The sequence below is a fragment of the Pelobates fuscus genome, chromosome 2, assembly GCF_036172605.1.
Source record: "Pelobates fuscus isolate aPelFus1 chromosome 2, aPelFus1.pri, whole genome shotgun sequence".
NCBI lineage: Eukaryota > Metazoa > Chordata > Amphibia > Anura > Pelobatidae > Pelobates > Pelobates fuscus.
The window spans coordinates 66,653,912-66,681,050 of NC_086318.1; the positions used below are offsets into that span (position 1 = coordinate 66,653,912).

Here is a 27,139-nt window from a genome sequence, read left to right on the forward strand (position 1 = left end):
CTGGGGCCACTGGGATCCAAAGCTGCAAGTATTCTAGGTTGTTCCTTAATATCTGCCCGACATCCTTCATACACTGGGAGGAAGTGATCTGAGGTCACATGAATCTTTGTCTCCTGTATGGTTCCAGAGAACATTGAAAGAGGTCCACTGCTCCTATTCCAACTCTGACCACAGTTACTGGCAAAACATACAGGCCTTAAAAGAGGATATGTCATTGTGGTGAAGCACAGTGAGCTGCTCCAAAACTCCTGTATAGCCCCGTTCATGTGCTGAAAGGAAGTGATCTCACATCACACCCAGTGCTACCACACTGTGGATAGGGAGCAGTCAGTATAGCTTAATAATGTGACATGGTGGGTTTGCATTCTCAATGCGGTCTGCTATATTGTTACCTGACCCCATGGGAGACCCACTATGTGCCTGGGCCCATGATCAGCCATACTCCCATGATCCAACAATACTATGGTCCAGCACTCCTTCATATAGTCAGCAATCCCTTTTATTACATCCAAGCAAAGACAAAGTTTGATCCAGAATTCAGGCCTTTGTCAAAACTTGAGGCAGGCCAGATTTCTGGTCAAAATTTTACCTAGGATGTAATAAAATTATTGCTAAATTAAAATAAAAAAAATATTGGTGGATCGGTAACGTTTTGTATTGTTCATTGCTTGATGGTGGTGGATTCATTGTCAAGGACACCATTTTAGTACACATGGAAAGTTAGTGTTCACCACTAATTCTATATGTACCCCCATAATGGTGGCCCTGGAAAAGAAAATCTATCACATTGTACCAGCTCATTTCATACGCTAGCTATCGGACCTAAAGACTCTGGCTGAGAGAAAGAGAAATTAAGTTTCCAATATTGAATGGACTTTCTTCTAAAACTTCCATTGTTCTCTGTTGATATAATTATAGATTAACAATGTACAAGCACATTATTTTAGCCACTCTCATACTTTGCAAATAAGCTACAGGGAAACCTAACAATTAAATAAAGATGTTTTAATTTGGACCAAAATAAATGATATCCTAGGTTGTCAGGTTGTCTTGACCTGGTATGTAAACTATTTTATAAAAACCTAACAAACCCAACATTTCAATCAGTATGTTTTAATTTGGACATTATTGCCTAGGTCAGGTTGTCCTAGCCTGGTATGTAAAATATTTTGTGCGTCTAGTTAAATATTTAACTAACAAGTTGAAATCTTGGATGTGTGTGGTATGTATTGGGAAAAGCTCCAGACTCCAGTCACCTGGTGATTAGAGGCTAGTTGCATAACAATATTCAGGATGCCAAATGTGTGAAAAACAGGCTTTATCTTAGAGGACTGGCAAAGTGTTATATAGTATGTGGATTTGCACCATTCTACTTAATCAAATAAATTACCAGCATGGGTTGGGTTCTGCTACTGTCTATATTTATTTATTTATATTTTACCAGGAAGGATACATTGAGCTTTCTCTTATTTTCAAGTATGTCCTGGGTCCACAAAACATTGCATTGATACAATAGGGTACAATAAAATACATTTTATATATGGCCAAAGCAGATGATTTGGGCCCACACTGATCCTGTACCCATTGCAGGATGGAGGTTGAGGCAAATGTGAGAGCAATTTATCATTTCAATACCTCGCTCTCTTACACATTTGTCTGAAACAAACTTTTATGTGTATGATTCATTTTGTAGCGTGTGCTGAAGACAAAACAATCAAAATAATCTAGAAATGCCTACAATGATATTTACTATAGTGAAAATTGTCAGGAATTCTAAGTGAGTTCAAAGAGAATTTCAATTTTAAGGACAACGTAGCTGAATTGGAAGAATTCTCCAAGTCAGCTATGTTTCCAGTCGGGCTATAATGGTCTTTGAAATGTGAAATTCCCTTTGAATTCCAGACATTTCTCAATTTAGTAAAGCCAACAGCAAAAACAAATGTGAGAAGGGCTGAACTTGATGGACATATGTCTCTTTTCAGCTATGTACCTATGTAACCAGGGGCAGGGCTGTTCTTGTTGAGGTGACTTGATAATACCATTTAGAAAACTAAAATGTAATTTAGAACCCAAACAGTGTATTTTATTAACACAGACTGATTTCTAAAAAACATTTATTGCAGTTTAAAGACACATTACTGTGAGCATTATTACTGTGGAGCTCTGTTAAACACTCAGCCACACCAACAACATGGAGCTCCCAGACTAGAGGGACATTAGGATAGAAAAGAGGGGCAGAGGGAATTGGACCTAAAATAGGGACTGTCCTTTCTAAATATGGACACTTCGCAGGTATGCACCCATGCACTTGAACTACTTTCTTGCAGCAATATGATCATACAGGCAACAGAATTTGCGCTTTCTGTATGATTCTAGAGTAACCTATGCTGTAAAACAGGGGTAGTCTAGATACTGGCAGTCTAGATATTTTGACTGCATCTCCCATAATGCAAAGCAACAGATGAGATGTAGTCCACAACATCTGGAGTGATGGGTCTTGCTTACACCAGCTGTAAAAGAACAGTGACAGAGGTGTGTGTGTGTGTGTGTGTGTGTGTGTGTGTGTGTGTGTGTGTGTGTGTGTGTGTGTGTGTGTGTGTGTGTGTGTGTGTGTGTGTGTGTGTGTGTGTGTGTGTGTGTGTGTGTGTGTGTGTGTGTGTGTGTGTGTGTGTGTGTGTGTGTCATCTATTTTCACCACAACCACTGAACATATAGTATTTCTGCTTCAGTGACATTATTTCTGGCACTGAGTCTTTAAAACATTGCAGCTCTTTCCAATATGACTATAAAAGGAATAATAAATACATTAGGACAATCTATTATATATAAATAGGGTCTCCATTAACAAAAATCTATACAGAAAATTGTTATTTTATCCTATGTTTATTTGTTAACAACGCCTTTCAGGGTAAAAATAAAAAAAAATACATATAACAGAATTGTCTTAACAATGAACTTTGTAATGGAGTTCATTCCTGAAACATTCCTGAGCTGTGTAGCGCCATCTAGAGGCCACTGTGAGCAGGTTTCAGTTGGTGTCGGCTTGCCAGACACACCATGTGCTGCTCTGTAGTATGTAGTATTCATATGCTGTTGCTTGGAATTCAGTTAATTAATCAACGAGGAATTCCAGAGGAAATGATCTGATTAATGCATGCAACATTCTGCAGGGCAGCCCTTTTCATGAGTTTCCCACCATCAACATAAATAGATATTATTTTTAGTCATGTTAACGTTATTGAATAATATTTTAATATGATTCTCCAAATATCCCAAGAATTTTCTCATTTTTTTTACCAACAAATTTTTCCCCCACTTGTTTTTATTAGTAAATAATTCCATGTGTTTATTGCTAAGCAATGTCTGAATATAAAAGCAGACAAATACACAAAATACTAACACATTAAAAACAATACAAAGCATATCAGTCAGTTTGTGCACATGAGACTTTGCTAGCTTGTGTCTGCAGACAAAAAAAAAACGATTACAAAAAAAAAAAAAGCGCTGAGGCGGCCGACAGAAACCACAGAATTAAAAAGCCACAGAGAGTGTATGTAAATGGGATGTGTAGTATGAGCAGGCGCTGTGCATGCTGGGCTGTGATCATGGTGGTGCACGGACAGGAAGGAGGCTGGAAAGCAGCCGGGAGCCCCAGATCTATATAGATCTCCCGGAGGGCTCCACTGAGATGGATGAATGGTGGTGAAGCCCAGCAGATCTCAGTGGAGATCATCTAAGAGAAGCTGAGCTTAATGGTCTCCAGGATACCTTGATTTGTCCTAGCCAGCCCTCTGCCTACTGCTGGATTGGCCACTTTATAACCACACTGTATACTTTGGGGGAAGATCTAGAATCGAATCTTGGAGCTCGCGTGGATACATTGTGTCTGTCCGCTGGTTTCCCCACACAGAATAAGGAAGAGCTTGCAAACCCTGGGAGATGGTGACATATGAAGTGTTTTGGAAGGACCATGGTTGAGAGGACCAGCAAATTTTTGCTGATCTTGGCTGGTTCTGTGTTTTTCATGCTGATATTGTACCAGTATGTGGGGCCAGCTATGAACTTTGGATCTCCTAGTAGGTACTACCAAGAGGACCTAGACCTTTTTCCTACCCCAGATCCTCACTATGTCAAGAAGTATTTTTTCCCCGTGAGGGATCTTGATAGGTCCCTCAGCTTTGACATGAAAGGGGACGATGTGATCGTGTTTTTGCACATCCAGAAGACCGGAGGAACAACTTTCGGGAGACACTTGGTTCAGAACGTGAGACTGGAGGTGCCCTGTGATTGTAGACCTGGCCAGAAGAAGTGTACTTGCTACAGACCCAACAGGAAAGAGACTTGGTTATTTTCTCGCTTCTCCACTGGTTGGAGCTGTGGACTACACGCCGACTGGACAGAACTAACCAACTGTGTGCCAGGGGTTCTGGACAAGAAGGAGACCTCTATGAAGATCAAAAGGTGAGCTGTCAAAGGGTCCTTCATAGTCCAAGGGTTATACAGTAATGTCTCATTATCTATCCCCCCCCCCCCCCCCCATAATGAGATTAATTGTTAATTGTGATTTTTTTTTCCATAGTATCAATCCTAAATCGAACCTGGATCCAGGTATTTAGGTGGGATTTTATTTTCCCTAAGTCACGCATTTGAACTGTTAATGGAGCATAATAGAGAATGGGGTTCAGCCATGGTCAGCTACTGAAATGTTTCCTTTACGTTTTGGCCTTTTTAATTTTTTATTTATATGTAATCATTTTTGTTTGTTTACATTTAAAATCCTGGCCCTGCAGCCTTGGCCTTCCAGCTATGGTCAGACTCCTTTCCCCATTTATTCTCTACTTGCATAAGAAAAGGAATGTAGTCCAACCACAGGTGGAGGTCAAGATTGCATGACCCTGATTTAAGGTTCATAATGTTCACTAGTTGTAGTGAGGGAAGGGGAGTAATGTTCCCTTCTTGGCATTATTTTATAACTTTGTTTATTTCTGCTATTTGTAAAAGTTGCTTTGTGAATAATGGGATTATACAGGTGGGTAATTAACGTCAATTGAGTCTTTTGAGGAATTTGGACAAGAAGACCTATTTGAATAGCTAAGGTAATTATTGTTATGGAGATTTGCCATAGGCATGTAAATTATCCCTCTGTAATCATTGCACTGAAATGAGAAATAGTGAATGAGTATCTGTTAGCCTTCATTTGTTTTTTAAACTCCCCCCTATTGTTCAATATACTCCCTTAAGCCAGATACAAAGTTTCCATCCTCCTGTTTACATTTTGACATTGTATTTCTAGATTGTTGGTTACATAGTATGTGTGAGCATATTTTTATTTTGGGAAAGAAATACTCTTAGTACAATAAAACCTCCTCTTAGTTTTCTGCCCATATTTCCCTTGTTACAGTTGCCTTTTGCAGTTTAGTCCATCGCCCTTAGACTTATTTATATTTAATGTGAAATATATTTTATAACTAGTATTAACCTAACCATGGTGTACGCAACTTCATTTTATTATTTTTGCTTTTTTTTTTTTTTTTTTATTCAATAGCGTAATATTTATTTTAGTGTTTGTGTGTAATACCATGCATACCGAATTAGTACTTGGAAATAGCTGGTATTAATAATAACCTCTGTAGAGATTTGAAATTGAAGGAACGCAGCTCCAAGAACCAGCAGTCATTTGTCTGGAATTTAGCTATCAAGCACATGTAATAAGAGAGAGTTTGGATTTTTGCTTGCCTGCTTTAGCAGATGTTTAAGTTTTGGGAAGGTGGTATCCACAGGTCCAATTATATGTAACGGGTCAGGGAAAGGATAGCTGCATGCTCAGGTTTGTGATACAGAGTATGAGTAGGAACTGTGAACTATGGAATGCTCTGTATGGCAATATAATAATGTTAAGATTGATTGCGTGCTGGGAATATCCGTAGTGCTGCTAGAAATATTAATACTAGTTTAGCACCCTAGGAGTGGCATCGGAATCACTAATAGAGTACTAATTCTCCCGGTGGTGCTTTTACAAAAACCTGGAGAAAAGAAGCGGATACACTTATTGTGGTAGATCAGTTCTATGGGATGATGACTATGATAATAAAAATGTCTTCTGGCCATGGCAGAGCAAATCTAGGGAATACAGGCTGGTACATCTAGATCATGGCAGAGCAAATCTAGGGAATACACGCTGGTACATCTAGATCCCTCTAGAACAGTGGTTTCCAACCAAGTTCTCAAGTACTCCTAACAGTGCACGATATAGGGATTACCCAGTTGTGTCTAAGGTGTTTTTTAGAAAAAAGAAAAAAAACAACAACACTTTAGACCCAACCTGATAATCCCTAAATCCTGGACTGGTAGGGGGTACTTGAGGACTGGGTTGAGAACCCCTGCTCTAGAATATAAACTCATTTGAGCAGGGCCCTCAACACACTCTGTTCCTATGTGTCCAGCTCGACTTGTTGCAATTACATGTCTGTTTGTAATCTTTGAATTCCCGACCTATTGTACAGCGCTACAGAATTTGTAGGCGCTTTCTAAATAGATCACGGCAGAGCAAATGTAGGGAATACAACCCTGGTACAAGGCCGGTACATCCAGATCACGGCAAAAAAAACCCTTAGGGAGTACAATCAGCTAGATTATGGCAGAGCAAATCTCTGGAATACAAACTGGTACATCCAGATCATGGCAGAACCAATGTAGGGAATACAAGCTGGTATATCCAGAGCATGGAAGAACCATTGTAAGGAATACAAGCTGGTATATTCAGATCATGGCAGAACCAATGTAGGGAATATAAGATGATCTATCTAGATCATGGCTAAGCAGTACATCCTAACGGGTATAGACAGCCTTTTGGCACTCCAGATGTTTTGGACTACACCTCCCATGATGCTTTGCCAGCATTATCGGTGTAAGAGCATTATGGGGGATGTAGTCGACAACATCTGGAGTGCCGAAGGTTGCCTATCCCTTTTAGTACACTAAAATCATCGTTAGATAATTCTGAAGTATAGAAACTGGTATGCTTTTGATAAGGCAATTCTAAGAACTCGTGTTTACCAAGGTGTCATAAAGGCCATTAATAGGAAACATACCCTTGTCTTGGCTTTATCATACTACAAAAAGGAGCTCAGAGTCTGCATTTTGGCATATTATTGGCATAATTTAATTACCTTCCCTTTATGTTACTGTAGACAATAGACTGTTACTGTAGACCATAGACTGTATAATTCACCAGCAGCGGATTTTCTCAACCCGCAACAGAATAATTGAGCAATATATACATGGAATTGCTGGGAGTGTATAAAAATAAAATAGCTGGTTCTTCTTGGCATTGGCATAGTTGTTACTCATAGCCACGGTGAAGGCGTTGATTATGTTACTGTGACATAGATTAGAACTATAGCTGTAACTGGCCAGCAGTGATTTTAAAAATACATCTAGATGGTGTTTAATATTCTTATAATTGAAAAGTAGGGCTGTCCGACAGACATGGAGTATGATGACTTGTTCATTGTGAAAATTTTAGATACCAATCTTTACATCTTTTGCGACTGTCATTGTATTGCTATAAGAGGTACAGGTGTTTTGAGTTTGTGTGTGTTTGCCGTGTCTAGCAAGTCATATTGACCAGTCAGTTTAAATCACCTGTATGAAGGCTCTGAAATATGTAAAAATCGCATAAATATATTATTTAGTATTATCTATCTCTCTCGGGCACGGACTTATTCTGTGATTTTTTTTTTTTTTCTTCTTTCTTTCTTTTAAGTAGCGTAGTCACACAGTCATGTTTGTCTGAATAGCAGACCTTTAAGCATTAGATGTGGTCAAACTGTACTTTGAGCAATTGAGCTGCACAGATCTAAATAACCTGCCTCCTAAGAGGCTTTGAAGTGTACTTTATTATAGGACTATCTCAAGCTTTCACTTTCCCTGGTTTCTTTACTCCTTTTTATGTGATATGTGGGGAGTACTGTCTAGTTTGACCAGACCCATCTTCCCCATGTGGAAAGCTCTGTTAATGAAATGGAATATTGTTTGTTACTCGGGTCTGAGATTTCAGATGTTTCGGGTGTCTATTTCCTTGAACTATGCTCTTTCTTTTTTTTTTTTTTGTATGACCTTTTGGATCTCTGATCTCGAGGTATTCAATGAACACTTGATCCTATGCAAAATATTACACTGCAGGTCAGTGGACTGAAAAGAATAAAAGACAGCATTGCCACATAGATGCTTTGTAGGCATCTGCTATAGAGATTTTTTGCTTCTGCTGTATTTTTAATTTTTATTCCAAATAACATTTTAATTTTTTTTTAGAAATGTCAAATAAGGAGAAAGTGTTTCAACATTCGACAATATAATTGACTGCAACAGTCGACGTTTCCGTTCATTAACATTTTAAACCATAATTATTCAGTCATAAACGCAACAAAAATAAAAATGGTCCATATTGGGTGTCCTGACGCCTCTCGGGCCAATCAACCCCTAACTCCATATCCTCTCTCCTCACCCAAAAGGGCAAGTATGCTTTTTTTGTGTGCAATAAAAATGTTTTGTAGTATGTATAGCGTTCTCTGTGTGCAATAAGTAAGGGCAATGTTTTGTTGTATGCAATAGAGTTTTGTGTTCTTGGGAGATGTGATAAGTCAATCAGGTCGAGAGGCATTTAGGAACGGCCTAGAACCAGTCGAGTTGTGGTGATGTGAGGATCAAACTATAAACCTATAGAACAAATAAGATTCTAAATTAAACTAATTGCTGGTATGCTGTCCACCCCCCACCTCCCTTAAACCCAAGGTATGGCATAGAAGTACAGGTAATTAATATCTATCTGGAAACAGTCTGTTGTTGTATCCTGTTCTGTGTATGGAATAGTATAATTACTCCATCCTCTGCAAAGGATATTGAATATTACAAAAAGTGCACTTGTCACTTGGTGAGAGTATGTCAGTATATCCTAAATCAACCCATTAAGGTGGAAATTGTCAGGAATTCAATGTGAATTTCACATGTTAGGTCAAAATGAAAACATGCTAGCTGCCTTGGAGAATTTTTCCCTTTTTGAGAAACATTTGGCTAAAAATCTGCAATTTATTTTAAATTCACTTTGAATTCCAGACCACTTACACTTTAGTAAGTAAGCCTAATCTAACTATTTGCACACAGACCATTTTAATTTAGAAGTAAATAATGACATCTGCAACAAAATGTAATTGTGTTATTTGAGAAGTTTGTACTTTTAATTTGTTTGTTTCTGTTTTTGTCAGTGAGCTTTATTGAAACAGCAGTACCAAACTTTCAACAGATACTCCAATCTTCTCACATATTTAATAGTGAAATTCTGTCCATGTCAGATGAGGAGGTAAACTTGTGTTGGCAGTGGGGATTGTATAGTTCAGTATACAGTACATGGGTGGGCATGATCAGATTTAGAGCAGCGTCTGTTAAAACTGTAGTGCTTAAGAGCAAGTATTTAGGAGTCACTCTGCTTAATGTGTTTTTGTTTTGGCTTGTTGTGTTTAGTCTGTTAAGTAGGATTATGCCTAATAGACTCCTAGTGTTATGGAGCCTATAGTAAGTAGCCTTTCAAGCCCCGGTTCCTGGGATTTGTCATGCGGTTGGCCAATTTATCACAGACTGTTTTCCATCTGAACACTTTGACTTTTGTTTGTTTTGTTTAATTGTATTGCTTTTTTAAATTGCTCCTTTTTTATTAGGTTATTGTTTACCATTTATATGTTTTGTAATCGTGTGGTCTATATAATGGTAAATGTGTGGCTACATTGTAACCATTATTTTGTTTTCACCAGTCATACCTTGCCCTGACAGTGTTGCACCAAATCACAATGTCTTAGATTTACCCAGCTCTTAATTCTGAGCAATCTGAAACCATGCTTCTACTTCCTCTGTCTACAAGCTTCTACTTGTCATAAGCAATAGGAGCTGCAGCCTGTAACCCCAATTCTCTACCCGGTCTTTTAGCTTCTGACTTGGAGGAACACACTCATATTATGAATAAATATAGCTATTCATTATGTTGGTGTACTTTTATAATTATCAGTCTGTGCCCCAGTTTCGGAATGGTGAAAAAAAATAAATAAAACTCCCTTTTAATTATTTGCCGCTGCAGCCTCTCTGTCCACTAGATCATCAGTGATGATTATCTTGGACCAGTCCAGTGCTTTTCATCGAACAAAGTTGGGATCCTACAGCCCTTGCATTGTAATTGCCAAGATGCACCACTTGGATGATGGAGATTAGAACCATTATCGAAATTCTGCTGGGCAATTCTAACATTTGCCAGACTTCAGGGACAGGCTCTTTACATCAAAACTACTACATCAAGATGTAGTGGTTTTGGTGCTTAGAGTGTCTCTTTAAAGGACCACTGAATGCAACCAGATCACTTCATCTCAATTAAGTGGCCAGACCCCACTGGTCCGGTAGTTCTAATTTTGTAATATAGAACATTGCAGTTATGTAGGTGTGGTTAAACACCCCTCTAGCGGTTGTCTTCCAGACAGCTAATATACACTTCCCATTAACAACCGAGTGAAGCTCAATCTTGTGAACAAATGTTGCTCATAGGAAATCTTTGAATGAAATGTTTTTCCTATGAAACACATTTGATTGGACGATCGTGTTGATCTGCATTTGCCAAGAATGTGCATCTCGACTTCCGTGCTCCTTGAGGAAGCGATTTACTTCACGATGACCCCATGGGAGGGGGAGTGGACAGCAGCAAGGGAGGGTCAACACTGGGGGGGGGGGGGGGGGGAGGTAAGAGAAACCTTTTGGGTATTTTTAGAATTACTTTTAATGTGAACACTACAGGTGGGCTGAATCGAATTTGAGACTAGGGTTCTATGGTATTAGGAATAAAGGTAATTTTGATTCTGATAGGAGCTGCTTGGTGCAAACCTTTTCTAGTCTGTGAGAGCTGTACATGTTTGATACATGAAATTGTGTTAACACAGCGACTTCCTTATTGGTTGTACTGACCATCTTAATGGGAATCAGTAAGCTTACCTGGCCCTCTACTCTCCTGCCGCGTTCTAAGTAAAGTAATACCCATCTCCAGTCTGCCTGCACTCATCCTCCCCTGCACTGTACATTGCCAACGTGAAGGCAATTGAATGGAGTGATGTCACATATAATCCTAGTCAGCGCTAGCAGTGGCGTCTAGGGAGTTTCAATAGCACATGCGCTGTGGTTGCTGTGAGTGGAGAACTCTCCCTGCCTCTCGATTCCTTGGCATTCATTGAGAGATGGGAGAAAAAACTAATTTTTAAATAGGTTTTCCTCCAAATCAATAAATTATCTTGCAAATCTGCTAGCACGATGTATAGATGGAATTTCAAGCTCTTTTGAAAGGGCTAAAGTTGATAAAGCAGTCCAGATTCCCTTGTGGTATCACAGCTCTGAAGTGCTTGAGCCAGTTGGGTGTAAAATGCAGGTTTAGATTAATCCGATTAAACGGTTGATGAGTTATTGACACACTGATGCCCTTAAGTCTGAGGAGTATATAATCTACAAAAAAGTGCAAAAGATTGCCATTTACACTACAAAAGAAATATGAGTAAGCATGTACAGTACCTCAGGGAAAGGTGCAGCAGGATGGGTAATTGGATTTATATAGTACAGTTAAGATCATGATTGGGAGGAAGCTTCTATAATTTTATGAGAAGGGTAGAGACTCTCAGTATAAATTCTTTCTGCAGTGCAAACATACCGTGTGGCACATTTTATTATCATAATTGAGTATCTTTATAATTGCTGAATCTTTGTTGCAACCACGGGAGATCTGGCAAGGTGGGCATAGGGCACTTGTCTTCTCAAGCCTATAGCTTAGATTGTTTGTAGCCTGCAGCCTCCCACCAATTCTCTATACTAAGGATAAGGCAGAAGTTATGCAAGGATTTTGCTAGCCCAACGCTGTATATTTGTGATGACTCACAACCTCCATGCTCTTCAGGCCTAGACTGACCCACTGGAATATTTCATGGGGGGGATGCAGTATCTAGACCAGGGGTAGGCAACCTTCAGAACTCCAGATGTTGTGGTGGACTACATCCATACCTCCCAAAATTGCTACCTTCATAATCTGAACCTGTGGAACTAGCACTGAACACAATCAGCGGTCTCATCCAAAAGGGGCAGGCCAGCCCAAAAAAGCCCTTGCTATGAGGACCATGCAGGGATTAATGCTGAATTGCTCCCTGCATGGTCCTAGTGCATGGTCTTAGTGCCTGCTGCACAGTGCGAGCGAATCTAATGATCAAATTGTGGTGCCTGGGGACAGTTTCCTGGTGTCCCCAGAGGCTGGGACATCAGAGAACTAAAGTGGGACAGTACCCATTCGGGACTGATCCGCTGTCCAGTTAGGAGGCATGTACATCTGATGCTTTGCCAGAATTATGAGAGATGTAGTCAACAAAATCTGGAGTGCCGACCCCTGAATTCTAGACCATTCAGCCTGTCTGACGATGCTCGGTATGTGTGATGTGAAAGTGTTTTCTGTGGGGAGATGAGACATTTGTATCAAAGGGGTCATGGGAAACTGAGTCAGCCACTTAGGCATGCACAGATTTCAGTGAATGCGTCCTCATGCTGTGTAGGTCACACTGATGGAAGTTGCTGGGATATATGATGTCATTGAGTCCAGCAGCTTCCATCCATCAAACTTAAGTATTGTTTGCCCAGTGTGTGTGGGGGACTATCCACACGGAGATCTGTGAGTTTTTAGTGTGCCAAAATGGGCTATTTTGTACCAATCCAGGTTTTACCACTCTGTGTCTGGCAGCCAAGCTTGGCCACCTTGCCAGGCAGCCTGCCATCCCAGGAAACATGCATGTTGGGGTGATCTGGAGTGTTACAGCCACTAGAGGAGTACTTAATCCTGAAATGTAAAACTGCAGTTTCTTTAAAACTGCAATATTTTACATTGCAAGGTTAAGGGGACAGGAATCCTCCACCCAGACCACTTCATTGAGATGAAGTGGTCTGGTTGACTATAGTGTCCCTTTAAAAAGTCACTTCCAGGCTATATTCTTTGCATAGATTATAGCAGAAGGAATTACCGTATGCACAGTCTGTCTCCCTTAATTCGCTGTATTAGAAATACAGTGGCTTCCATCTAAAAATTCATAAATGTGGATATTTTTGGACACTTAGAGCTATTTTCAGATTTTAGTGAATAACTCTGTGGGTATTGTAAAAGTGAAAGATTCTCCTCAACAATGTATGAACTACTAAAGTCCTCCCCTGCGTGTAAAATTTTACATGCACTGAAAACGTGTCTATTTAAAATGTGTATTTTGCCGAGACCTCTATCCAGATGCTACCAAATACAAAAAATAAAAATAGTTATGTAATAAATGTAATTGCGGATAGATTGGTGTAGTTCCCAGCACCGTGCACTGGTTCCTTTGTTTGACAGTGCTCATTTTCATGTTGTACTTTATGATAAAACATATAAAAGATACAAAGAAATGCTGTAAACGCATGTATTCACATCACCTCCATTACATGCAGTACTTAAGAGTTGTTTTGCATAATTGACAAAAAAGCAACTGTCTTGAAGCTGTTTATTTTTTTTATGCGTTAATTCTTTATATTGGCTTATTTCATCTGTTCCATGTGCTGAATATATTTTTGGTTTTGAATTTCTCGGAGGACGTCCGGAGCCTGAAGTTACCACACCCCTACATTAATGTTATGATTTCTTCACACCCAACATTTAGATCACGATAACCACAGGTTTCAAGTTAGGGAGAGATTGGCTAAGCTGTAAACACTTAACATGAAGAAAGTCTCACAGAACTCTGTCCTGTGTGTGTGTGTGTGTGTGTATGTATGCATGCAGACACACACATTTGTGAGAATTTAATTTTCTATAGTCTTATGTATTCTAAGAGACTGCACATAAGTGTGTATTGTGCTAAAACGAATGGCACTGAGATGTTATAGAATTAAAAAGAATGCAGACTAGAACCATGCCGTTATTATTTATTTTTGTTTACATCTGTTGACATGAGGAAGGTGTCGTGCGTTCACTTAATTGGCATTGGTAAATGGGTTTTCCTTACCATTTTATTACAGGGTGTCTTGACTGGAGGGGTTAAACACTCCTGGGCAGCAGATGCTATTTGTGGATTTTGGTGATATAATGGCAGAGAAGCTGGACAAGAGAATCCGAATAACATAACATATATGTTTCATTGAAGACTGTGCATTAACTTTTTTGTTTGTTTTTGTGTTGGAATACCTGGTGTCGTATTATGCACAGCTCAGAATGGACTTTGAAAATCTGATCTACCCATTGAAGAAGATTATATATACGTGTGTGTGTGTGTGTGTGTGTGTGTGTGTACGTATTATGAATAAAATGTAAATAGCGAAAATGCTTGTATAATACTTCTTCTGTTCTGAGTGCTTGATCCTATATTTTGGGATTCTTTTTGGAGCCTCCCACCCCTGTAACTGTATGCCAGCTTGAAGTGTGGGGGTAGTTGGGAGAAGATTTTGATGTGTGGTTATGCTTTCTATCACTAGTGTTATTTAATCCTTGAACAATGTGTGTGATGGGCTGACATTCATCCTGAAAGATATCTTCAATTTCAAAGTCAATTAAAAAAAAAAATGTGAAGCTGTAAATGAAGAGCAATCTCTTAAGCCTTGATTAATGGTACCAGGATGGGAGGTGGATATCATTTTCTCCGGAAATATAGAGACGTGTGTGTGTGTGTGTGTGTGTGTATATGAGATCAGAAGGACATGTTACTGAAGAATAATAACCTTTTGTATGTAGATGCAGTCTGTAACTGTGCATCTCATATGCAACGGGAATCCCCAATATATTTAGTTCTGTGTTTTTATTAAGGAAAGTCATTATTAGACTGAAATTCCAACCCCTATTTAAGTTGGGTCTTCCTCAAAAATGTTGGCAAAGGGTGTTTGTATGATATATCCATTTACATTTCGAGCTGGTGCACTGGGCACACAGAGCAGACTTTTCCACTTGCGACTCTCACACAGTTTTGCAAGTGTAAAGGTGAATGTTTAAACTCCAACCTGGATCGTGAAATAAAATTGTGGCATTCATCTTCTACTTGCATTTGGAGAATCTCATTAAGGGTGTACTTGGGCCGCTACACCCTACGTATCACATTTTATCTTTATTGTTTTGATAAAAATGTAACTGTTAAAAAACAAAAGTGGTAATTTACCTATGTAGGTGACACTTAAAGGACCACTATAGTGCCAGGAAAACACTCGTTTTCCTGGCACTATAGTGCCCTGAGGGTGCCCCCACCCTCAGGGTCCCCCTCCCGCCGGGCTCTGGTGTGAGGAAGGGGTTAAACTTACCTCTTTCTCCAGCGCCGGGCGGGGAGCTCTCCTTCTCCTCTCCGCCTCCAATCCTCCCTTTCGGCTGAATGCGCATTCATAATGCTTTCCTATGGACGCTTGCGTGCTCTCACTGTGATTTTCACAGTGAGAATCACGCAAGCGCCTCTAGCGGCTGTCAGTGAGACAGCCGCTAGAGGATTTGGAGGCTGGATTAACCCTATTATAAACATAGCAGTTTCTCTGAAACTGCTATGTTTATAATAAAAAGTGTTAATCCTAGAAGGACCTGGCACCCAGACCACCTCATTAAGCTGAAGTGGTCTGGGTGCCTGGAGTGGTCCTTTAAAGGGACACTCCAAAGTTGTGGAGTAAAAGAGTTTCCTGATCACTGTTTCCCTGCACACAGTGATATGCAAAAATGTCTGTAGCTATCAACCCCACACCTTTTTTGTTCATTGAAAGACTTTGGAATGCAGAGCTGCATATCACACAAACCCCTGACTTGCGTATCCTTGGCTTTAACTTTGGGAAGGAGAGGGTCCGGACTGGCTGAGAATTCCCAGCAACTTACTCTTCCCTGTAGAAACTGATTTGCAGTTATCTAGTTACACTCAGAGGCTTTAATTCTTTGTTTTGTCTTATCTCTGTAATATAGATTTTTAAAAAAGGGTGGGTACAGGTCCGGCCCAGATGTCTCTTTGAAACCTTGCATAAAAATGTAAATTTAGAAGGGATTATCTGTGCAAAGAACACGTTTCCGGCGAGACTGTATGGCTCCTGAATAGAGGATACTTTTCAGATACTATCATGAAATGTACCTTGTCAATCAAAAACATTGAAAAGGGAATGAGTCATTTTAACATGGTAAAGCAGTTGTTAGAAATTTACCTTTCAATATTTTGGAGGCTTACCCTGCAGTCTGTCGCTGGCAAGTACTGCGCACTGCGCACTGCGCAGCACTGTAGTTGACTTGCACAATTTCCTATTGATTCTAGCAGTTTTCATGATTAATTTAAGGGAATACTCCACACCCCTAAAGCACTTTAGCTTGCTAAAGTGTGTTGTGTGCTGTCTTTTTGTAAAATGTGGAGAAAAAAAAAAAAGGGCAGATTTGAGTCAAAACTAAACAATTTGTGGGTTGTTCTGTGTGTTTTTGCTTTTTTCCTTTTAGATTTCGGCAGGGGAGTGTTCCTTTAAGCTTGCCAGGCTACCAGGTGCTCTGTATGGATATTATGAGAGAAGAAACTTCTCCAAACTGCTTCGCCCATGATTCTATGAATGAAATAGGCTGAGAATCATGGGAGTTGTAGTTCAGCAACATCTGGAGGGCCGGTGTTTGGGGAAGCCTGCACTAAAGAGTGAATTGTCAGGAACTCAAGGTTAATTCCAAATCTAGGCCTAAATAGTTGAACTGAAAACATGAAAATTCACCTTGAATTCCTGACGGTTAACACATTATCCTGTATAGTGTATGGGGTTATTGGCCAGAGCTACCTTTCTAATAAAATAATGAAGTAATGTGTAATTTTCTCTCTTTATCTACATGACTACCTGGAATATCAGCTTTTTCTTATCAACATTTTTGTCAAGGTTATTGTATTACACTCAAGGAAAAGTCTTTTCAAGGACATAATTAAAATCGTGTTCTTACAATGAGGTTGGTTTGGGCTGTGTGCTATGCGTGAGTTATTCGTGGCAAATTGTGTTCCAAAGGGGGTACAGAGGGGCACTGTGCTGTTAGGAATACAAAACTGTATTCCTAACACTATAGTGTTCCTTTAAGCGAGTTAAAACTTGTTTGAAATGACTAACAACCAAGGACAATCAGAGTAAAGGATACTGTCATGGCAGACTTAAAAGTCCTATTTTTTTATTTGTATTTTTTGTTGGTACCGACGTTCTCACTAGACTGCTGCTGTCACTGGCATTCACACATTTCATTTGCATTTTTCTTCGGTAGCATAATAGATTTGTCACTGGTTGATGGCTGGTGGACTTTGGAGAGCCGGCGAGCCGCGAAGGCTGTTTGACCTTTCCTCAGCCTTTCAGAAAAACATACTTAAGACATCTATGGATGACATTTTCTACAGTGTAACTCTTTTAATTTTTAATTTAAATAAGAGAACTGTGAAAAAAAATACTTTTAACTAAACATGCAGCCGGAGTATAGAAATGGCGAACGAGAGGTGCTGCTTCTCAGGTCTACCCTCATTTCAGAAATCAAACCCAACAGATATTGACGATGGAAAGACAACTGCCACCTTAGTCTAACAGAGACACTGTGTTTGTTTATAAACTATTCTTTGGGTCTGTAAGATCGAAGCAGCATATTTATCTGTCAGACATTTCTTTTACTAGCCTACCCTCATTTTTTTTTTTTTTTTTTTGCTGTGTGGATTTTCCTCTGAAGTAATGGCAGCAACTGACAACCCTGGCAACTTCATCGTGTTTCCATCTGCCATTTCTTCCCTTAGGCAACCGGGATTTTCTTTCAGTTGAGGGAGCTAAGACTGAGCCTGTTGTCTTTCCAAATAACATGACTCTGTAGAGGGGGTTTATATTTTTGTAACTGATAACCAGTTCGGCATTTTCTTCCATTTCTCAATGTCTAATTCCTTTTGCTCACGTTAGGCTCTCGAGGCTGGACAGATGTAATTTTGCCAGCTGTGCGGAGTCTTGTCAATTAGGATCACCTTGTTTCAGGGCGTTTTGGATCCCTCTGCCATGGAAACTGGTTTATCAGAGCGTTTACCAGATGGTTCCCAGTCTGCAGGGACAGCTCCATAAGAACTGCTAAGATTTCAACTCCCTTTGCGTTACAATTCAACTTCCTTAAGGGAAATTTAATCTGCAGGCCCGAACATGCCTCAGACAAACATTATCCATTTCTCATGCATTGTATTGAGAGTTCTAGCGTGAACAAAGGAGTCCGGTTTCTCCCTCCAGAAGCGAAGAGGCTGCAACCTATATTCAGAAAGCACAATTGTGGCGATATAGATGTTCAAGAAGTAATACTGTGTCAGTGTAGACGTTTGCTAATGTGTGCACAAGGTCATTTTCCGGATATGATTTTTTTTTTTTTTATATTTTTAAAGACTCATTGTTTTTAATATTGTATACAATGTCATCGTTTGGCAATCGCCTATCTAACTCCATCTCACCATTCTCTAAACAATAGAGGATATTGACTCTTTTATATATGTTGCAAATTGTTTGTACCTGCATAAAGTGACATACTTCCAGTTGAAATATAAACCTTTCACATCCTTGTGCTAGATAGTCCAGTTTTGTACACTGTTAGCTGAATTGAGTCTGAACATATTATATGTGCGAGATTACTCTTCCTTGTAGCTGGAAAAATAAAAATGCCACTAATGTAACGAGTAGATTAAGGTTTGGGGTATCTTTAAGGGTTAAGTGAGGTTTGCTGGGCTATTGAGCCAATTTAAGATTGGTGAAGGGTAGAATTTTTTTGCAGCTCCCTTACCATGTATCAGGGGAATTGTAAAAACTGAACAAAGGCAATGTTGTTGCTTTCTGATTTTGTAAATAGCCGAATCATCCATGTTGCATGGTTCCTCAGACATCCAAACTGCAGTTTAATAGAAATGCTTATTTTGTTGAAATTACCAAATTTTGCCTCTTGTGCATAGCTGAAGGGGTTAAAACAAATGAATTGTGACAACATTAGGCTGATCTCTAGTTGTTAAAGTAGGCACTTTACCAACTTCATTTTGTTGAAATTGTTAAAGTGCCTGCCGCCCCCCTTTAGTTCCCTAATTAATTAGAAGGCTTGAAAGCTCACAATCAAGCCTCGCCTACAAGCCCTCTAGATATGAGAGCCGGGAATCTTGGTTCCCAGTTCTCATGCTGTAACCTGCTGTGATGTCACGTGTGCATGCGCAGTGCCCACACTTTGACCTTAGAGAATCATTGTGTTCAATGATTCTCTATGGCAGAATATTGGGTGCATCGCGGCGAGTGTCGTTCATGTGCCTAAGGTTCCCAAAGAGCAATGGATTGGCCCATCATGGTGAAGTACTTTAGGAGGAGGTTGGGCATCATCTAGGGAGACTTCACTGGAGAAAGGGGGGGAAGGGTAATTTATTATGGACACCAGAGCTGTAGCGTTGGGAATACAGTCCTGCTCTTTAATAGACCTCATAGTGCAGGGGTAGGCAACCTTTTAGCAGCACTGTGCCGAAATATGATTGTGATGTCCCATAGCGTGTCGGTCCTATTTCTTTAAATTGAGGTGTGCATGTTGCCATATACTGCTTGTGTTATTTATACTGCATTTGCTTTGTATAGTTGTATTTGTGCGTATGTGAGCTATTATATTGTATATGTTCATTAATAGTTTTTGGTCACATGTATAATACCTATGAATTTGAGCTGTGTATGGGGGCTGCTTGTGGAATTGTGTGTGGATGGATATGTCACATTGTGTGTTTGGTAGTGTGTGTGGGCTGTTTGGGGTATTGCATGTGAGAGGCTGCATGTGGGAATGTGTTCATGTATGTGGATTGTTGGTGGTGTTGTGTTTGTGCGGACTGTTTGTGTGTTTGTATTATTTGTATGAGAGGAGGGTTATTCTGCAGCTCTGTGTATACCAAGTGTGTGGGAGGCTTCCCTGGGTTTTAGTGGGGACCAGGGTGGCCAGGTACAGCTCAAGGAGAGAAGCTGCAACAGGAAGCTGTGGGCTGCTTTACTGCAGTGTGGATTCCCATTCATAAGTGCTGGGAGGAAGTGATCTGAGATCACTTCCTCTATGTGCTGCAATGCATAAATTAAGGATTGTCCATCACCACTTTTTCGTATTATAGATATCTGAAGTTTCATTGGGACTCCTGTTTGGCTCTTGCAGCCTTGAGTGCCGTGCAAAGGCATGTCGAGTGCCGTGCATGGCACTAGTGCCGTAGGTTGCCTACCCCTGTCATAGTGCCTTAGCTGATTGAGATTTTATGGTGTGATAACTCTGAAACAGTTTTTGAGAGGTTTGACAAACATCAGGGCTCTCCCACTACTGCCTTTCCTTCAGTAACCTACCAGATGTGTTACTGGAACATCCTGATTGGCTGAGCAGCTTCTTGCCTGGGCAGTGTTGTATGCTGGAATTCTAAATCCCAGGAATTTACAGCAAATGCTGCACCTTTAAAATGTGATTTATTTATTTATTTTTTTAGATTTTTTTTATGGATCGATTGTTTGTGCATATATGTTGAAATGTATTATCTGTGCATTGCATAAAAAAAGTCTTTTCGAGTGCTTTTTTTTTTTTTTTTTTTACATTTTAATTTTTTTTTTTAACTAAAATCGTGCTTTTATAAAAAATAAAAAAAAAATCTGGGTTACTGGATTGCACAGTCATTACAAAAAACAGATCCAGTTGAGGTGCAACAAAGTGTGCTTCTGTAAAAATATTTTCTTTGAAAATGAAATTAATTTATTTTTTGGTTCACGAACAGGATGTTAATCTAGGGGGGAAAAAACGGACTTCCTTAATGGAAGCAAGACTGGAAATGTGTTTATTTACCTTCCTCAGGATACACCGCATGGACATCTGGTGAAGGTTGAACTTGATTAACTTATGCCATTTACTCTATTAACTGTGCAGTGCAGACAATGAAACCGGGAATGTCTTAACAAACCTATGTTTTATACTAGCGGTTCCCAAACTGTGTGCACAGTTAACTGAGAAAATAACTTGCGGCTCCCCTGTGTACCCAGGGCGCCGCGCCCTGGGCACACAGGGGAGCCGCAAGTTATTTTCTCGGTGCTATGATGATCACACCGGGAACTGTGCTCTCCCCTGCCGGCTCTGCAGGACCAGAGGGGAGATCACTGATCTCCCTCTCCGGCCCACTAGCACTTTGCTGACAGCCGGCAGGGGAGGGAAAGAGGACCTGGGGAGCTCTAAGCTCTAACCTGCAGTGCTGCTGGGTTCTTCTATCGCAAGGTCAGAGCATTGCCGCGGTTACCACGGCAATGCTCTAAATCTCTCGAGAGTGAACTCTAGCAGCTCCTGAGGCTGCCAGAGTTCACTGTGACCATCAGGGATTGCAGGAAATGTCCCCCCTCCCAGGCAAAGGAAAACAGTGATGGGGGACATCATTTTTATTTTTAATTTAAAATATATATATATATATATATATATATATATATATATATAAAAAATATACGCACACACACTGAACCCCCCCCCACGCACACACTGTACCCCTTATGCACCAACTGCCCCACATACATACACACACACACACTACATCCTTCACAAACACACTGCAACCCTGTGTGTACACACACACACACACTGCACCCCTGTGTGTACACACACACACACACACACACACACTACAGCCCCTATGTAAGTTGTCAAACTCTTCTTACCCTGGAAGCGCACCTCTGGCACCATAACCACTACAACGTATTGTAGTGGTTATTGTGCCTGGATTGTTTCTTTAAATAATGTACCAGTGCCACTCCCAAGATTAGGGGCCCAGTATATGCCGCAGCTCTGTACATATATACAACCTAGACATTTTTTTGACTTGGGATGCTTTGGAAAAATATTGAAATATTAAGGGTGCCTTGAACCTAAAAAGTTTGGGAACCACTGTTCTATACAGTATCCACATTGTTATGAACTTTGAGTCAAACACTAGGCTTCCATATTCATATTATTGTTATTGGTAGTGCCACCTTAATCCAATTTTTCTTCTCCTGGAGTCTAATGAAATCAGCATTTTTAGCTGGACTTGAGCCCTTTAATACGATGTTCGGTGCAGGCACTTTCCTCTGAATGTTGTAAGCAACGGCTTTGGAAAAGTGGAGATATCTTCTGTGCACAGAGGGACCTAAACATTGTTCAAGTCCCACCTCCCACTGTAATATTCGACTAGAAATGTACCCGTGTTGTACTCTTATCTTCATGTTAGCATGTACTCTTTGTTGTGGGTGACGTGTTTTTTTTTTTTGTTTTTGTTTTTTTTAAGACTAGAAATTCACAGTGCTTGGGCCAATTTAGTTGCTCTCCTGCTGGGAATAATTTCTGTATGAAAACCTGTCTCTCAAGATTACGAGAATCTGGTTTATGAATAATAAAACCACAAAGAACGGTAAATCTACTGCATCAGCCATAAATAGGGAGTGGATCAAAGAGTGACAAATTGTTGGAGATCTGAAATAAAGAATATTATTTAAAATGGTTTAAGTGCTAACTAAAGCAGTTAATAAAAAACTCCACATTGAATTACTGTTTGTATATTCAGATAATGGAAAACGTCTTCACTAGGATACCTTACCTTTGGAACTTCAATACCTGAAATATATTATGGTAGGTCTGTGAACTCCTACCAGAGAATCCCACTGAGTAAACACTTAAAATAATCTGCCAGTTAAAAGGAGCTTCCATTTAAATAATTAATAAATAAATAATAAACGAAATAAATGTAAGATTACAAAAGTTGCCTTTTTAAGAATTTTACATTTTGAAAGACCGTTGGTAGCTGATAGTAGTCACACTGCAACTGCCATCAGTCTACTCATAGCGTGGTTTATATTAAATGAATACTTCAGCCACCATAACCACTACAGCTTGTTGTAGTAGGTATAATGCCAGGAGTGCCCTGGTGTCCCATTCAATGTATGGAGTCCATCAATTTTTGAACAATTTGACTTCTTAACTTAACCACCAGATGCTGCTCCTCACTTCCATTAATGTAGCCGGGAAAAAATGGAAGTTCCTCATCAGAAACTTCAGCTGGCTCCCCTGAGCTAAGCTCTGTTCTCCTCTCAGCCAATCAGCTAAGCCCAGCATTGTGGAGACTAGTAGGGGGGCCCAGGTAAAAATGCATACAGTTTGAAAATGGTTTAACTGTTTACAAAGAGCACTCCTGGCAAGCTGTAGTGGTTATAGTGTTTTGTATGCTTCAAGGAACAGTCCAAAGTTGCAGTTTGCAGCTTTGTTTCTGTTTCCTGTGGAGAGACAATTTTTCTAAAACTATAGACGTGGATCCCATGCTCACTGTGCCTAGAGGGATATCCGATACACCTCACTGATGAGGCCTTAAAGAAGGCCGAAACGATTTGTCTGGGGTTGCTTTATCTCTCGTGCAGAGAGAACTTCCTGGCATTTTGGATCTGGACTGCCCCCCCTAATTTTACAGTGTTGGCACTTTATAAATGCCAGTAACAGGTCTGCCATCATAGAGTTTAGGGCTATTTACACAACTCAAGGCCTGGGCTCCCAGGAACTGCCCCAAGTCTGGCCACAGGGTGCATAGTACTTTCATCTCCCTCTCACCCCCTGCTCCCTCTCTCCTCTAAGCTACATCACCCTTTCTCCCCTCCGCTTCATTACCTTCTCCCTTCTCAGCTCCATCATTACAGGGCAGCTCCTTCCTGACACTGCAGGTCCCACACAGTGTGATGCTGGGACAAGCATTACTGAGGGAGGGGAGGCCTTTAAAGGGACTCTATAGTCAACATATAAAAGCAAGAAAGACAGGTCCCCCAGCCTTCCTTCTTGCTTTTATATGAACTTACATTTAATAAAAAACAATTCGAGGTGTTTTTATATTAAAAACTTACCTCGGTTCCAGCGCCGAGCTCCCAGCCATGCCACCCCCCCTTTTTGCCGGGCCCCCACCCCGGCCCCCACCCCTGAGCGGTGGGTGGGGGCCCTAAAATTCACAATAGGGGGGGACCTACTGCCCCCCCCCCCAGCCCCCACCCCTGTGCGGCGGGTGGGGGCCCTAAAATTCACAATAAGGGGGGGACCTACAACCCCCCCAGCCCCCACCCCTGAGCGGTGGGTGGGGGCCCTAAAATTCACAATAGGGGGGGGACCTACTGTTCCCACCCCCCGGGCCCCCACCCCTGAGCGGCGGGTGGGGGCCCTAAAATTATCAATAAGGGGGGACCTATTGTCCCCCCCGGCCCCCACCCCTGAGCGGTGGGTGGGGGCCCTAAATACAAAGGGGGGGGGGGACCCTAGTTAACCCTCCCCCCCCCCAAAAAAAAAAAATTCTCTCCCTACCTACCCCCCTCACCCTAAAAATGAGGGGGGACCCTTTAACTAAAAACCTGTAAAGAAAAAAAATAAGATAAAAACAACTTGCCATTCGATGTTTTCTTTCTTCTAAAATCTTTCTTGTAAAATGACAGAGCACTCTGATTGGCTTAAACCCACCAATCAGAGTCTTCTTAGCCTAATTGCAGAGCGGGGCAAGGCTTTATAAGCCTTCCCCCGCCCTGCGGAGCTCAGTCTGCGCGGAGCCCTCCATGGGTGAAGATGGATTCTTTTTTTTGCGCTTGGGTTTTGTTTTTTGTTTTTTTTTATTGCGTCGGTTATTATGGCTTTTTATTTGGCCTTTTTTGGGGCTGAAGAAAGAAAACATCGAATGGCAAGTTGTTTTTATCTTATTTTTTTTCTTTACAGGTTTTTAGTTAAAGGGTACCCCCCTCATTATTTTTAGGGTGAGGGGGGTAGGTAGGGAGATATATATATATATATTTTTTTTGGGGGGGGGAGGGTTAACTAGGGTTCCCCCCCCCCCTCCCTTTGTATTTAGGGCCCCCACCCACCGCTCAGGGGTGGGGGCCGGGGGGGACAATAGGTCCCCCCCCCTTATTGATAATTTTAGGGCCCCCACCCGCCGCTCAGGGGTGGGGGCCGGGGGGGGCAGTATGTCCCCCCCCCTATTTTTTATTTTAGGGCCCCCACCCGCCGCTCAGGGGTGGGGGCCGGGGGGGGGACAGTAGGTCCCCCCCCCTTATTGTGAATTTTAGGGCCCCCACGCGCCGCACAGGGGTGGGGGCCGGGGGGGGCAGTATGTCCCCCCCTTATTTTAGGGGTGGGGGCCGGGGGGGTGGAGGAGAGTAGGTCTTTCCCCCCCCCCCCTTCAACCACTATTGTGGCCAGATTGCGTCCCTGTGGGTTCGGGCTTCAGCTGTCAGCTGAAGCCACGCCCACAGCAGTGCTGACAGGCTATCAGCACACAAAGCGCGTTCACAGTGCTTTGTGTGCTGATAGCCCGTCTGATGTATTCACCCAGAATGCATCGGACGAGAGGCCTTTTTAGGGCCTCTGAACTCGGAAGTCCCTCTGGTGGCCGTCTGACTGCAACAAGAGGTGTTCCAAGCTTCCAATGTGAACACTGCATTTTCTCAGAAAATACAGTGCTTACAAGAAAAAGGCTCCGGGTAGCTGTAGCACTCACCTGAACAACCTCATTAAGCTGAAGTTGTTCAGGTGACTAGTGTCCCTTTAACATGTCATTTACCTTCTCCCTCTCTCAGTAGCTCCTTTCCTGACACACTGCACTGTGAAGGAGCCGATCTTTGTGGGCAAGTAAGACCAGCTCCTTCACACATACAGGGACTGGGCAGCTATGCTGGTGCTTCTCCTCCCTCCCAAATCTATGGCTGTGCTAGGAGCTGCAGCTGCTGCTTGCACCTAGGAATAGTATAAGCAAGGCCCTCTGCAACCCTGCCTGAATCTCAGGGGGGCTGTATAGGCTGTACCCCTGTGATGGCGGCCCTGACCAGTAATAACGTTAATGGCATCATATCTGGTGCATTGAAAACAGAGCTGTACAATCTCTTGTACAGAAGTGAGGTCTCCTGTGCAAACCGATAACAGACAGAAAGCTTGGTTTATTTTTATGCAAAACATTAGATTATTCTGTCTCCACTCGGGAATGCTAGCAGAACATGAACTCTGAGTTCAATACACACTTCTGCATTTTCATTTATTTATTTTTGTTTTGAAATAAAAAAAGTTGGGGACTCCTGTAATTTTTGCGTTTCTGCCCCTTTTATACGAAGGCAATTCCTTCCGTCAGCTGAGCTGACTGAACAGCTAAACTGTAAAAAAAAAACACCTTTTTTATTGTTTCAACTTGTCTATTTTTGGCTGTCAGTTTGTACTCCGTTCTTTAATTTGCCACAACTCGTTATATGGTAAATAAGCTCACTAGACTCCTTGCGGGTTTGGCATTTTTATTACCTGGCAGTGTTGATGACTTAGGTGTGGCATACTGTCAGTGGCAGGAAATTGACAATAAATTGAATTACAATTTGTGTATTCAGGAAAGATGTCAGTCTGTACTGAGTTGTGTCATTTATGTTACGTAACATAAAACACAAATGCCACAGAATTATTAGAATCTATACCAGACCAATGCCAATACAGTATATATGGTAGAGAGGGCCTTGCTTCTGATTTTACAGTCCCGAGCTATGGTCCCCCCTCTGGTCAGGAATACACTGCAATTTAGTTGCCACCAGGGCCGGTGCTAGGATTTTTAGTTACACAGGCGAAGATGCATTTTGGCGCCCCAACCCTCATTAAAAAAAAAATGCATCTTCACCTGTGTGTCTTTCCTCCCAAGCCACAGGCACACAGGCATCATTTTTCAGTCACACAGTCAAAGTCATACAGGTACACTGTCATACAAAGACAGAAATAATCATACAGAGACATACAGACACATACAGTCAGAGACATACAAGCAGAGATATACATGCATACAGAGACATGCAGGCATATAAAGACATACATGCATACAGAGGCATACCGTCATACAGGCATACAGAAACATGCATACAAAGACATTCAGGCACATACATACAGGCATAAAGAAACATACATTCAGAGACATACAGGCATACAAAGACATACACACATACAGATACATGCATGCATACAGAGACATAACGTCATACAGACACATACATATAGACAGGCATACAGACACATACATACATACATACAGAGGCATACCGTCAT

At 41.2% G+C, this 27,139-nt stretch overlaps 1 protein-coding gene across 1 annotated transcript in view; it reads left to right on the forward strand.

Annotated features, from left to right (window-relative positions):
* Positions 1–3,597: 3,597 nt before the first annotated feature.
* Positions 3,598–27,139, forward strand: part of HS6ST1 (heparan sulfate 6-O-sulfotransferase 1) — a 118,633-nt gene continuing 95,091 nt past the window's right edge. The window contains exon 1 of the mRNA XM_063442225.1: positions 3,598–4,461. Within this exon, the coding sequence (XP_063298295.1) occupies positions 3,950–4,461 (512 nt within the window). The 5' untranslated portion in view covers positions 3,598–3,949. The remainder of the gene's footprint in view (positions 4,462–27,139) is intronic.